At 47.5% G+C, this 12,183-nt stretch overlaps 1 protein-coding gene across 8 annotated transcripts in view; it reads right to left on the bottom strand.

Moving 5' to 3' along the window:
* The window catches only part of LOC126262230 (protein grainyhead), a 333,250-nt gene that overhangs the window by 140,992 nt on the left and 180,075 nt on the right, over positions 1-12,183 (bottom strand). For 6 of the 8 annotated variants that reach the window (XM_049958688.1, XM_049958685.1, XM_049958691.1 and 3 more), the window contains exon 4: positions 8,148-8,335. In XM_049958688.1, the coding sequence (XP_049814645.1) occupies positions 8,148-8,335 (188 nt within the window). The remainder of the gene's footprint in view (positions 1-8,147; positions 8,336-12,183) is intronic. The other 2 variants (XM_049958684.1, XM_049958687.1) reach the window with 1 other exon arrangement.

Genomic DNA, 12,183 nt, shown 5'->3' with positions numbered 1-12,183 from the left:
ACCATGACTTTCGTCAGTTCAGTGTACATCCTTGCCTTACACCGTTTCTGAGGACAGCATTCTTAGTTTTTCACTCTGTTTGCAGTACGGTTCAATGAAAAAGCCCGACATCGGACGATGTTAGACACAGGCATTCCTGTCGCCAGCGACACACATCGCGACTTCGACCGGAGCGCGCACAGAGTGCGACGAGCGGCGGTGGCGACTCGGCCGGCGTAAAAACGGCGGCGGCGGCGGCGGCGGCGCGTCCGCCGTGGAGCGGCGGCAGTCCGCGCGCGTCGCGCCGGTTCCGCTTTAGGGCGGCTCGGACACCGGCCGGCGCACGCGGCGCGACTCCCCTACGCTCATTTTGCCCTTTCGCGTCTCGACGCCGCCGTCCGGCCGGCGAGCCTCCCTCGCTTTTTTGCCTCTCGCGACTAGTGGAATGCCGCGCACCGACTAACAGTACCCTCGCTGCTTTCAGATAGCCGCTTACCTGCCCGTATTCGCGCGCTCCCGGCCCTTCGTCATTCGAACAATACGTTACCGCCTTGCGACGCTGGAATTCGCAGCGTGCACGAGATAACGGGTAACTTACGGCGGCCGGCAACGACTACGTTTTGCCGCAATGCCAGGAGAGCGATAAGGTCTTTCCCTTCAATAAAAGGCTCCACCTCTATCTCACTAGTCTGTTGTGGTTCTCATGGCGTAAGCGTAGTATTCAGGAAACGACACACAGTAATACGCTGGTGTGTAAAACATCACCACGAAAGCAACATTCGCATAATGTGGCCAAGGAAACTGGTGCACTTGCCTAATATCGCGTAGCCGGCCGCGGTGGCCGAGCGGTTCTAGGCGCCTCAGTCCGGAACCGCGCGACCGCTACGGTCGCAGGTTCCAATCCTGCCTCGGACATGGATGTGTGTGATGTCCTTAGGTTAGTTAGGTTTAAGTAGTTATAAGTTCTAGGGGACTGATGACCTCAGATGTTAAGTCCCACAGTGCTCTGAGCATTACTTAAACCTAACTAACCTAAGGACATCACACCCATCTATGCCCGAGGCAGCATTCGAACCTGCGACCGTAGCGGTCACGCGGTTCCAGACTGTAGCGCCTAGAACCGCTCGGCCACTCAGGCCGGCTTATCATGTAGGGCCCGCACGACCACGCAGAAATGCGCAACACGACGTGGCATGGACTCTACTAATGTCTGAAGTAATGCTGGAGGGAACTGGCTCCATCGATCCAACAGGGCTGTCTATAAATCTGTAAGAGTACGAGGTGGCAGAGATCTGAATAGCACATTGGAAGGCATCCCAGATATGCTCAATAATGTTCACGTCTCGGGTGTCTGGTGGCCAGCGGAAGTGTTTAAACTCAGAAGAGTGTTCCTGGAGCCACTCTGTAACAATTCTGGACGCATGAGGTGTCGCATTGCCCTGCTGGAATTCCCCAAGTACATCGGAATGCACAATGGGCTTGAAAGGACGCAGGTGATCAGACAGGATGCTTACGTACCTGTCACCTGTCGGACTCGTATCTACATGTATCAAGTGTCCCACAGCGCTCCATGTGCACACACCCCACACCATTAGAGAGCCTCCAACAGCTTGAACAGTCGCCTGCTAACAAGCGGGCTCCATGGATTCATGAGGTTGTCTCCCTGTACACGTCCATTCGCTTGATACAGTTTGAAACGAGACTGGTTCGATCAGGAAACATGTTTCCAGTCATCAACAGTCCAATGTCGATGTTGACTGCTCAAGCGAAGCGTAAAGCTTTGTGTCGCGCAGTTGTCAAGGGCACACGAGTGGGGCTTCAGCTCCGAAAGCCCAAATCGATGATGTTTCATTGAATAGTTCGCACGCTGACACTTTTTGATGGCCCAGCATTGAAATCTTTATCAATTTGCGGAAGGGTTGCACTTCTGTCACATTGAAAAATTCTCTTCTGCCGTCGTCGGTCCCGTTCTAGCAACGTCTTTTCCCGGCCGCAGCGATCTCTGAGATTTGATGTTTTACCGGATTCCTGATATTCACGGTACATTTGTGAAATGGTCATATGGAAAAATCCACACTTCATCGCTACCTCGGAGATGCTGTGTCCCATCGCTCGTGCGCCGATTCTAACACCACGTTCAAACACTCTGAATTCTTGAGAACCTGCCATTGTAGCAGCAGTAATCGATCTGACAACTGCGCCACTTGTTGTCTTATATCGGCACTGCTGACCGCAGAGTCGTATTCTGCGTGTCTTCATATCTCTGTATGTGAATACGCAATCCTATACCACTTTCTTTGGCGCTTCAGTGGAGAAAGAACAGCTACAATGTAGTATAGAAGGTAGCTGAAAGAAATGCTCGGCAGCGTCCTCAACACAAGGTCACACTTTAGTGCGAGACGATGGTGACGAGCGGAGCTTCAATCCCTTAACGCTTAACCGTCAGGACAACGAATGCGTGGTCGAAACTGCGAATAAATTAAACGGTGGTGCTTCATCTGCACATTAACTTAAATCTGTCGGCCTCCTTAACTCAGAGTCCAAAGTGTCTCGTTATGCGGAGACCCGTGTTCGATCCCGCTACTACCGAGGATTTTTCTTTAATGGGAGGACTGCAATGGGGTGCACTCAGCCTCGTGATGTCAACAGAGGAGCTACTTGACTGAGAAGTAGGGGCTCTAAGGCCAAGAAAGCAGACAACGGCCGGGAGAGCGGTGTGCTGACCCCACGGCCGTCCATACCGCATCCAGTGACGCAACTGGCTGAGGATGACACGGCGGTCGGTCAAAACCGATTGACCTATTAGCGCCACAATCCAGAAGGAAGAAAGGAAGGAAGATTGGGTTTAACATCCTGTCGATATCGAGATATTTAGAAAATGTTCAAATGTGTGAGAAATCTTATGGGACTTAACTGCTAAGGTCATCAGTCCTAAACTTACACACTACTTAACCTAAATTATCATAAGGACAAACACACACACACGTGCCCGAGGGAGGACTCGAACATCCGCCGGGAACAGCCTCACAATCCATGACAGCAGCATTTCAGACCGCTCGGCTAATCCCGCGCAGCAGGTCTTTAAAGACGGAGAATATGCTTGGATTGTGTCAAAGGTGGGGAAGGAAATCGGCCATGCCCTTTCAAAGGAACCATCCCGGCATTTGCCTGGAGGGATCTAGGGAAATCACGGAAAACCTAAATCAGGATGGCCGGACGCTGGTTTGAACCGTCGTCCTCCGAATGCGACTCCAGTGTGCTAACCGCTGTGCCACCTCGCTCGTTCACAGGCCTGAGGTTTGCCTTTCGCGAACATAAATCTGGATGACTGGATGTGTGTCCAATGCTCTGGCAGCAGAGCCACCGTTTTAGAGATTCGCTGTACCTGAAAAATAACTTCTGCAGTAAGCTCTGTAGCTGGAGCTAAGTGGAGTATAAACACCGACCGTACCCGACGCCAGGTAGCTCAGCGGAGACTCTGTTCACACTTGGCGCTGATGAAGTCGAGGTGCTGAGAGTCACCTGGAGCAATCGGCACGTTTACTTGCAGGCTGCGGCTACCTCGAACCGCCGGCGCGTAATGGCTGCGATATTTTACCGGCGGCGCAGATCGCAACCAGCCGCGACGTCCTTTTCTTCGCGCTGGGCTCTGAAATGGCTACCGCGTTTAATCCCCGTCACGAGGCCGGACGTTTAAGGCGCGGAGCTCGGGGAGAATGCGCCAGCGGTCTAGAGGAACCGGCCGGCGAGCTCTTACGCGAGCGACAACCCGAGGTGCGGGAGTACTTACGGCGATTAGCATACAGATGACTGATACCGGCGCGGGCAAAAGCCCGAGGAAAGCGCGTCTGTGTGTGATGCACAGTCGGCTTCCTAAGAATCCGCTTCGCAACGGTGACGCGCCGCGCGTCGCCTGCGAATGCGGGCTGTTCTCGGTGGCTGCACGTGAGTGCAGAGGAAAGCTGCGGGAGAAACCAGAACGGCAGAACGTTATCGCCTGCGTGGAATGTCGGCTATTTCGGTGCACGAGCTGTTGAAACGACACAAAGACGGAAATGGAAACGGTCAAGTGCCTTTGCAAGAGAGTGTGACATCTGTTTGGCGTCCAGATTATTGGAGACTTCGGCACTGCCGTGATTCGACAAGGTACGGGAAGAAAGCTGTCAAAATTCACCCCTAAAGGAAATTCTATACAGAAGACCGGAACAGAAAACTGAGGCTGTTTCAGATGATGGTCAGTGTGGCTTTAGGGAAGATAGAGTAACCAGAAACGCAGAGCTTAATTGTGTGGACAAGCCTTAAGAAACATTAAGGGGAGGTTTACTATCTTTTGCCCGAAAAAAGCATGTTTTGAGAATTTTTTTCTCGGGATGTGTTATAGATATCAATCTCAAATTTGGTCAAAATATTTATTGATATTTCCTCTACAAACAGGAATTTTTTCGACCGGAAATGTCGAAGAGCAAAGGCGGAAGTGCCGCCGGAACGAAACACGCCCGGTATGTCACAGGTCAGCCGGCGCGTCTGAAATCAAAATTGAGTTGGCGATAGCGAAGTAAATAAGATTCTTTAGAAGCTGTACCTCGCATAAGTTATTTGGACCATTGGAAACAAAATGGCGGCCATTTGAAAAAAATAGGGTTTTTTCATAGATTTTTCGACTTTGTCGGCCAAGTAAAAATATTTGTAGTTGATGGATCGGAATAAAAGTGGCACAAATCCTAGACAATTTAGTTAGCTTCGTCGGAAACAATCATGCCAATCGGTTCAGTAGATTTGAAGTTACCATACCGCGCGATAAAAAAACGTCACTTCGAGAAAAACGCGTTTGAAGTTTTGACTACATCTAAATGCAATATTACACAACGTACGTTCAATCTGCTATTCCGGGTCTATAAACTAGTCCTTCCTCTTCCTCATAGAAGGCGTTCTGCCCGATCTGGGCCATCCTGCGCTGCTCCAGAGTCGCTCGTACGGCCGGTGACAAGCGGTTTTCGGCCGCTTGAATCCGGTGATCGTGCGAATGCTTGGTGAACTGCGTCGAGTAGAGTCCCAGGGTGACGTCCATCGTTGTCATGGTCTTCAGAATTGCTGAATACCCTTCGTGGAAGCTGCTCACTGCCAGGAAAGTCGCAATCTCCACAGTCTTCGCACCAGAATGCAAATGCTTGTGGGCTAACTTCCAAACACACGCGTTCAAACTTTCATTTGAATTTTGTGTGTTTCCTCCAAAGCACCGGTACAATACCTCGTCCTCCGAAAGAAAAAACTGGTGCGTGAAAAAGGCCGATTACAGGCAGGTGCATTTTTTTGATCAACCGCGAATAACAAACATTTTCGTTCTGTATTCGGAAAAACCGCTTCACGGGTGGATTCTAAACACTTTTATGGATCCAAAAATGCAGTTTAAAAAAACATCGATTTTTTGAACCAAAAGACAGTAAACTTCCCCTTAAGACACACTGACAGGATTTGTAGACCTAGAAGAATGTTCGACAACGTAAAATAGTCCAAGGTGTTTGAAATCTTCGAAAAAATGGTTATAAGATACAGAGTAAAACCGACAATATAGCTCCCTAGCGACTCGCGTAATCTACGCACAAAGTATCTACGACTGCTCGATTTTTATGGCGTAGCTACATAAGTTACACACGGAATGAGTATTTGTGAATCAGTCTACATATTGGTGGAAACAATAGTAAATTCCCCACAGTAGTTCTGAGATTAGACTTCACACTTAGAAATAAAAACGCGGTGGGTGACTTTACATTACATACTGGGTGTTTCAAAAATTTTGCATCAAATGTCTCTTTTAGTAGAATGAAATTTTCACTCTACAGCGGAGTGTGCGCTGATATGAAACTTCCTGGCAGATAAAAACTGTGTCGCTCCGAGACTCGAACTCAGGACCTTTGCATTTCGCGGGCAAGTGCTCTACCAACTGGGCTACCCAAGCACGACTCATGCCCCGTCCTCACAGGTTTAATTCCCCCAGTACCTCGTCTCCTACCTTTCAAACTTCACAGAAGCTCTCCTGCGAACCTTGTAGAACTAGCACTCCTGGAAGAAAGGATATTGCGGAGACACGGCTTAGGCACAGCTTAGGGGACGTTTCTAGAATGAAATTTTCACTCTACAGAGGAGTGCTAGTTCTGCAATAAGCTTCTGTGAAGTTTGGAAGGTAGGAGACGAGGTACTGGCGGAATTAAAGCTGTGAGGACGGGGCGTGAGTCGTGCATGGGTAGCTCAGTTGGTTAGCCGGCACGGTAGCTCAGCGTGTTCGGTCAGAGGGTTAGCTGCTCTCTGTAATAAAAAAACTGAGTTAACTGATCAAGGATGAACTTAAACGGGTGTCTCGCGACGTCCGCCCCAAGCAAATGCGACGAACAAAACGAGATTAAAAAAAAGTGGTTTAAAAAAAGTTGGTAGAGCACTTGGCCGCGAAAGGCAAAGGTCCCGAGTTCGAGTCTCGGTCCGACACACAGTTTTAATCTGCCAGGAAGTTTCTCTTTTAGTAGTTGCCGACCCTGGGACGATGATATGCCACTTGCTGTATTAGCATGCAAATTCCAGCTTTCGTCGCCGATGACCAGTAGTCTGCATGGGTGCATAAACCAAGTGCCTGCTGCGGACGCCCATAGGCAGCACGTTCGTTGAACGGTTGTTGAGGACACACAGCTGGTCGCACGTCTGTTCGTCCATACATATATCTGCAGCCGTCGTTTATCCCTGTCACCTATGGTCCTTAGCGGACCACAGTTGTCTCGGCGCCAGTTTTGGATAGCGCCATTTTGCCATGCACGTTGTACTTTGATCATGGCGACACGTGAACAGTTTACAGACCTAGTCGATTCAAAAATGGTTCCACCCTTGGCTGGAAAGCCAACGATCATGCAATTTTGAGCATCAGATTAATCGCACCGTTGCGACAGCGACTACACTGTTCTCCACGTGCCCCCAACACGCTTTATATACCTTCGACTGCCACTTGCCACTGTCAACGGTTGTTGCACGTTGACATCGAACATAGGCAGTGGTCGCATTAATTTAACTGAACTGTGTACTTTGTGAGAACAATAGATTGGCGCTTTTTCCGTAAAAGCTGTTTTTTATGTGTCTTTTTGCTCTTAGCCCGTCCCGATATCTGAATGGTCAGCGCGGCGGTCTGTCAGGCCAAGGGGCCCGGGTTCAATTCCCGGTTGGAGCGGAGATTTTTTCTCGTCAGGGACTGGGTGTTGTGTTGTCCTCATTATCATTTCATCATCACCAGTGGAAGGCAACGGGAAACCACCCCTGTAATCACTTCCCTAGACGCTCATGCGGTGAACCTCTCTGAAGAGGCTTCCCCCATGACAAGACCTGCCGTAAGGCAGAAGACAAAGTTTTTTATGGGGTTCTTTCTCTTAGCAGAGGTGTGGCCCAGAAGAGTGTAATTTCAGCAGGTGAGAGGCACATCGGGGATTTCTCGCTCGGACTTTCCCGCGGCCGTGATATTTAGTGCGGCAAGCAGGAAAACGCGCCGAGCCAAGCTGCGGAGGCTCGGAATATTAATACGGGATACGGCGGCAGCCCACGCCGAGACAGCTAATGAGGCCGGAGAGGAGATTAAGGGCAGCGCGGATCGTGCAGGCCTGGGTGCGTTCGCGGCTGAAAGGTCGTCCGTCATGCACGCCCCAGTGACTGCAATCGGCCAGCCGCCCACATTCCGCGGAGAAAGTGGAAATCCGCCGGCGTGTCATGCATGATATTACTTGGCGGTGACAGTACCGCCGCTTACGTAAACCCGCCCGTGCTCCATATAGAGAGCGCCGGTGCCGGGCAGTTGGCAAGTGATCGAGTTACAGGGCCGTGTCTTAATCTCGTCAGGCGTGGACAAGCAGGCGGAAGCTGCGGCCCAAAGTAAGAGCGCGTATTGCTGCCGGGTGACGACACCGTTTTTCAGACGTATGCTGTGCTTATTAGGTGTGCGGCAACATCAGCAAGGGAAGTGAGGTAGGGCAACATCTAGCCAATTTCGAGATGGTTAAGAGCTGTCTACAGTCATGAGATGGTTGTTGTATTGGGCGGGAGGGAGGGTTTGGGGTGGGGGGAGGGGGGTGAGAGAGAGAGAGAGAGAGAGAGAGAGAGAGAGAGAGAGAGAGAGAGAGGAGTGGCGCTGGGGTACTCACATCTTGGGTATCTGAATCTTGTCGGCGTCGCTCTGGCGGCCGAAGTCGTGCCAGGGCCTGGAGCGGGCGCCCGCGCCGCCACCGGGCTGTCCTGGGGAGGTGGCGGAGCCCGCGCGCTGCGCACCCAGTGACGAAGGGTCAGCCAGCAGCGGGCCCGCCTGGCACAGGTCCGTGTAGTCGAACTGCTGCTGCAACACCCGCATAGGCCTCACCACCCCGCAGCCGGGCACCTGCGGCGTACTCCACTATACAGGCGCACACTCGCACATTCACTCACTCACTCACTCATTCATTCCAGGCAACCATGCAAGCCATACCAGAAGACGACATAATACAATGCCAGTATCTTCAAGATAAAACCAACCATATACCAATAACATGCACAGATTCTTGTGCACAAACTGCTCTTGTAACAACGATACTAGGCCTCACCATCCTGCAGCCAAGGACCTGCACCCACATTACAAGTACAACTGGCGACCCTGCCAGGATCACAGTGAATAGTAAGAAGAAGAAGAAGAAGAAGAAGAAGAAGAAGAAATTGCTGTCAGTCACTAAATATGGGAATTTTATGAGCAACACCTAGTCCAGATCACTTTTTTACTTCTGAAGTGCCTAGTTCAGACCAAATCTGGCTGTCTGTAGATCTCAAAACAGAACACAGAAATCAACAAAACATATACTTATTTAAAGCAATAACTTGAAAGAAATCTAAAAGAAGCAGATATCGCAAGGTACTTGAAATATAGAGAAGCTGACAGATATCACCTGCATAATCTGGCATTTGTTGTCAAACTAAAATATCAGCAATGTGTTTGGAATTATGTCTAAGTCTGAATAAAGTGGTGACACTAAATTGTAGAGGTACTGACGTGTGTGTCTGTTGCACAGGTACCCTGCTACATCTGTATTTTATGTATCTTTTGTGTGTTACTTTAAATAACTTAGATTATTGGTGATAATTGTTTTGCTTTAATTCTTTCCAATTTTGCTGTTGTAACACTAACACTAGTCCTCACTTGCCAGATACCTGCATCTCCATTACAGGCGAACTTGGCGACCATTCCAAGATCAAATTGAAGAAAAAGAAGTAGAAGAAGCTGCCAGCAGTCACTGAATACAGGAATTTTGTGAACAAAGCATAGTCTAGATCCCTTTTTTACTACTGAAGCTTCCAGTTTAGACTCAAAATAGAATAAATAAAAAATCGAAACATGAATTACTACCTATCATGGCCGTCAAAACCTAAACAGAATAAAGAAAAATATCAAAATATGAATCGCTACCTAATATATCCATTATTTAAAGCAGTACTTGAAATAAATATAGAAAAACACATATACCTGAGCACCTGAAGTATGGAGAGGATCTTAACTGTCACCAGCATCAGCTGGTTCTTATCGTCAAATTGAGAGATCATCAATATGTCCGCAATTATTTCGAAGTATGTACTATCACAATAAAATGGTAATGCTAAATTATATGCGTACTGATGAGTGCATCTACATGACTCGAATTCACAAAACACTTCAGATACCCTGCTACATTTATTTTTTACATATCTTTCACGTATTACTTGGATTATTGATAATAATTAATGTTTTATTTTTATATCTTCAACTTATAGATACCGGGACGCCCTAATTGGGTCATAAGCGATCATCACAATAAAAAATACCTGATCCAAACTGTGCTTGTTCACAGAACTGTAAGCCAAGATCACTACTTCCTCCTGGAATCACAATGCATTCCTGCTCTAAAAAATAAAAATGTACAGACCAGCGTTTGTCACGTCGTCTATGACAAGATTTTTATAGAGACGGAGCAGGATGTCTGTGTGGGAGAGGACAGTGAACGAAATCGGCCGCATCTTTTCAGAGTAACATTAGATGATTCAGGGATAACAAGGAAAACTTAAATGTCGATGGCAGGATGAGGATTTGAACCACCGTCCAACTAAATAAGGGTCCAGTGTGTCATCAATGAGCCATCTCGCTCGGTAGGAGTCACTGTTTATCACTTTTTCTTTTACCACAAATTGTGAGCGAAATATTCGTTTCACTAACGGCAAGCTGTGCAGACACTACTAACATTCCAAACTAGGGAAATAAAGTTTTACTTAGCATCAGTTTCCAGTGGTGAAGATGCTTTATCTCAGTTTGAACGAAACAGCTAAAAATAAATACTTAGTGAAATGAAAGAAATCTTACATCACGGTATCCAATGGAGAATGCATTAATCTAATTCTTCCGGACTAAGACTAGACATACTTCACATTACTTACAAAATTTCCATAGCTTGCCAATTACCGCAACTAGAGAAAAAAGATATATAGAGTCTTTAAGCGTCCGTACCTGCTGTTTAGCGGCGCTGATTCTTCCAGTACCGTGCTTAGTGGAGGAAAAGAACAGAAACAAAAAAGATAAGAGAGGCAAGCAAGTTCTTTTAACGGAGTGAGTACGTTGAAGGAGATCGTGAACACCTGGAAGTTATCTGCACAGACAATCAGCTAATCAGTTAGACAGTTGACTTGGACTCATTTCTACTTTTATAAATGAAAGAGAAGAATCCGAACCACGCAGCTCAGGAAAGTAGCTGCCCGACTGGCGTAATATTCCTGCTCCTTCATTTGCAACGACTGAAAAATGATTTGCTCTAGGGGTGATGAGCACGAAACAAGCGACATAATGAGTGAAACGTTTTCTGACCGCCCATCTGGCTAAAGTAAGTACCCACTTCCATTAAAACTGCAGCATGTGCTTGTGTAGAACTTGTCTGTGAGACTAGATAGACAACAAGACATTGGTTGCACCATGTAGCGTTGTGATGTTGTCATCTCAGGATCGAACATGATTTATCGCATTAATTAAAAGTGTTGTTTCCTTCACATCTTCGTTGATGGAAAAGTTGGATAAGTTTCGAATTGCAAACGCAAAAACTAAGTTCAGAAAAAAAAAACTGTTCAGTCCTAGTACAAGTCTGTTTTACAAGGTCGGTGGTGACGTGTTGAAATGTGACACGTGTTCTTACGTGGTTTTGTTTACAACGGGTGACTAGACGCTGTAGCGAAATTCTTCTCTAACGAACCGCTGATACTTGGAAAACAGAGATTTATTACGAGCTGACTAAATATTCCTTTTAAATAAGAGAGTGTTGCTAATATTCTATGGGTGACGTACTGTCGTAATTTTAGATAACATATACAAGAAATAAACGTCCTTAGTAATCAGACCACTTTGTCAGTAATGTACGGAAAAGTTATAGATCCTTGTTTTTTCCCCTTTATTTTACGTCCAATTATTACAGAGCTTTGGTAGCCAAGTAACGTTATATGGTAGCCTCTGTCTAATCAGGTTGTACAGTCTGAAAATGAAATTTCAATACAAAATTCTAGTGGATAGCAAGAAGGTATCTCCATCGCCAAGCGAAGGCAAGTAAAAAAATCTACAGAGGAATTTAAGTTCAACAGCGGACTACTTTGGTGTTTATCTATACAGTACACGACTACCAGAGCTGTAACGCTTAATGACGTCATCTAAGCTCGATTCGAAGTGGGACTCGTCACTGAAGACAATTCTATTTCACGTAGTGAGATTTCAGACCGAAGGATGTGTGAAGACGCCCCGGACAACAGTGGAATACCAGTCTGAGTGTCGCCCGCCATACGACCTGAAAACCAGGAGCCATGGTCTGAGGTCCCATTTCTTTTCATTATCAGGACACCTTTGGTTGTGCAGGCCGCGGTGGCCGAGCGGTTCCAGGCGCTTCAGTCCGGAACCGCGCGACTGCTACGGTCGCAGGTTCGAATCCTGCCTTGGGCATGGATGTGTGTGATGTCTTTAGGTTAGTTAGGTTTAAGTAGTTCTAAGTTCTAGGGGACTGATGACCTAAGATGTTAAGTCCCGTAGTGCTCAGAGCCATTTTGAACCTTTGGTTGTCGTCCGCGGCAACCTTACAGCACAGTTGTAAGTCTACGACATTCTGCACGTCGTTTTATTATTGCTCTTATTTCAAGATATCCTGGGCTTATACTTCA

This window comes from Schistocerca nitens, chromosome 6 (assembly GCF_023898315.1).
Source record: "Schistocerca nitens isolate TAMUIC-IGC-003100 chromosome 6, iqSchNite1.1, whole genome shotgun sequence".
NCBI lineage: Eukaryota > Metazoa > Arthropoda > Insecta > Orthoptera > Acrididae > Schistocerca > Schistocerca nitens.
This window is presented reverse-complemented; position numbering and strand designations above follow the sequence as displayed.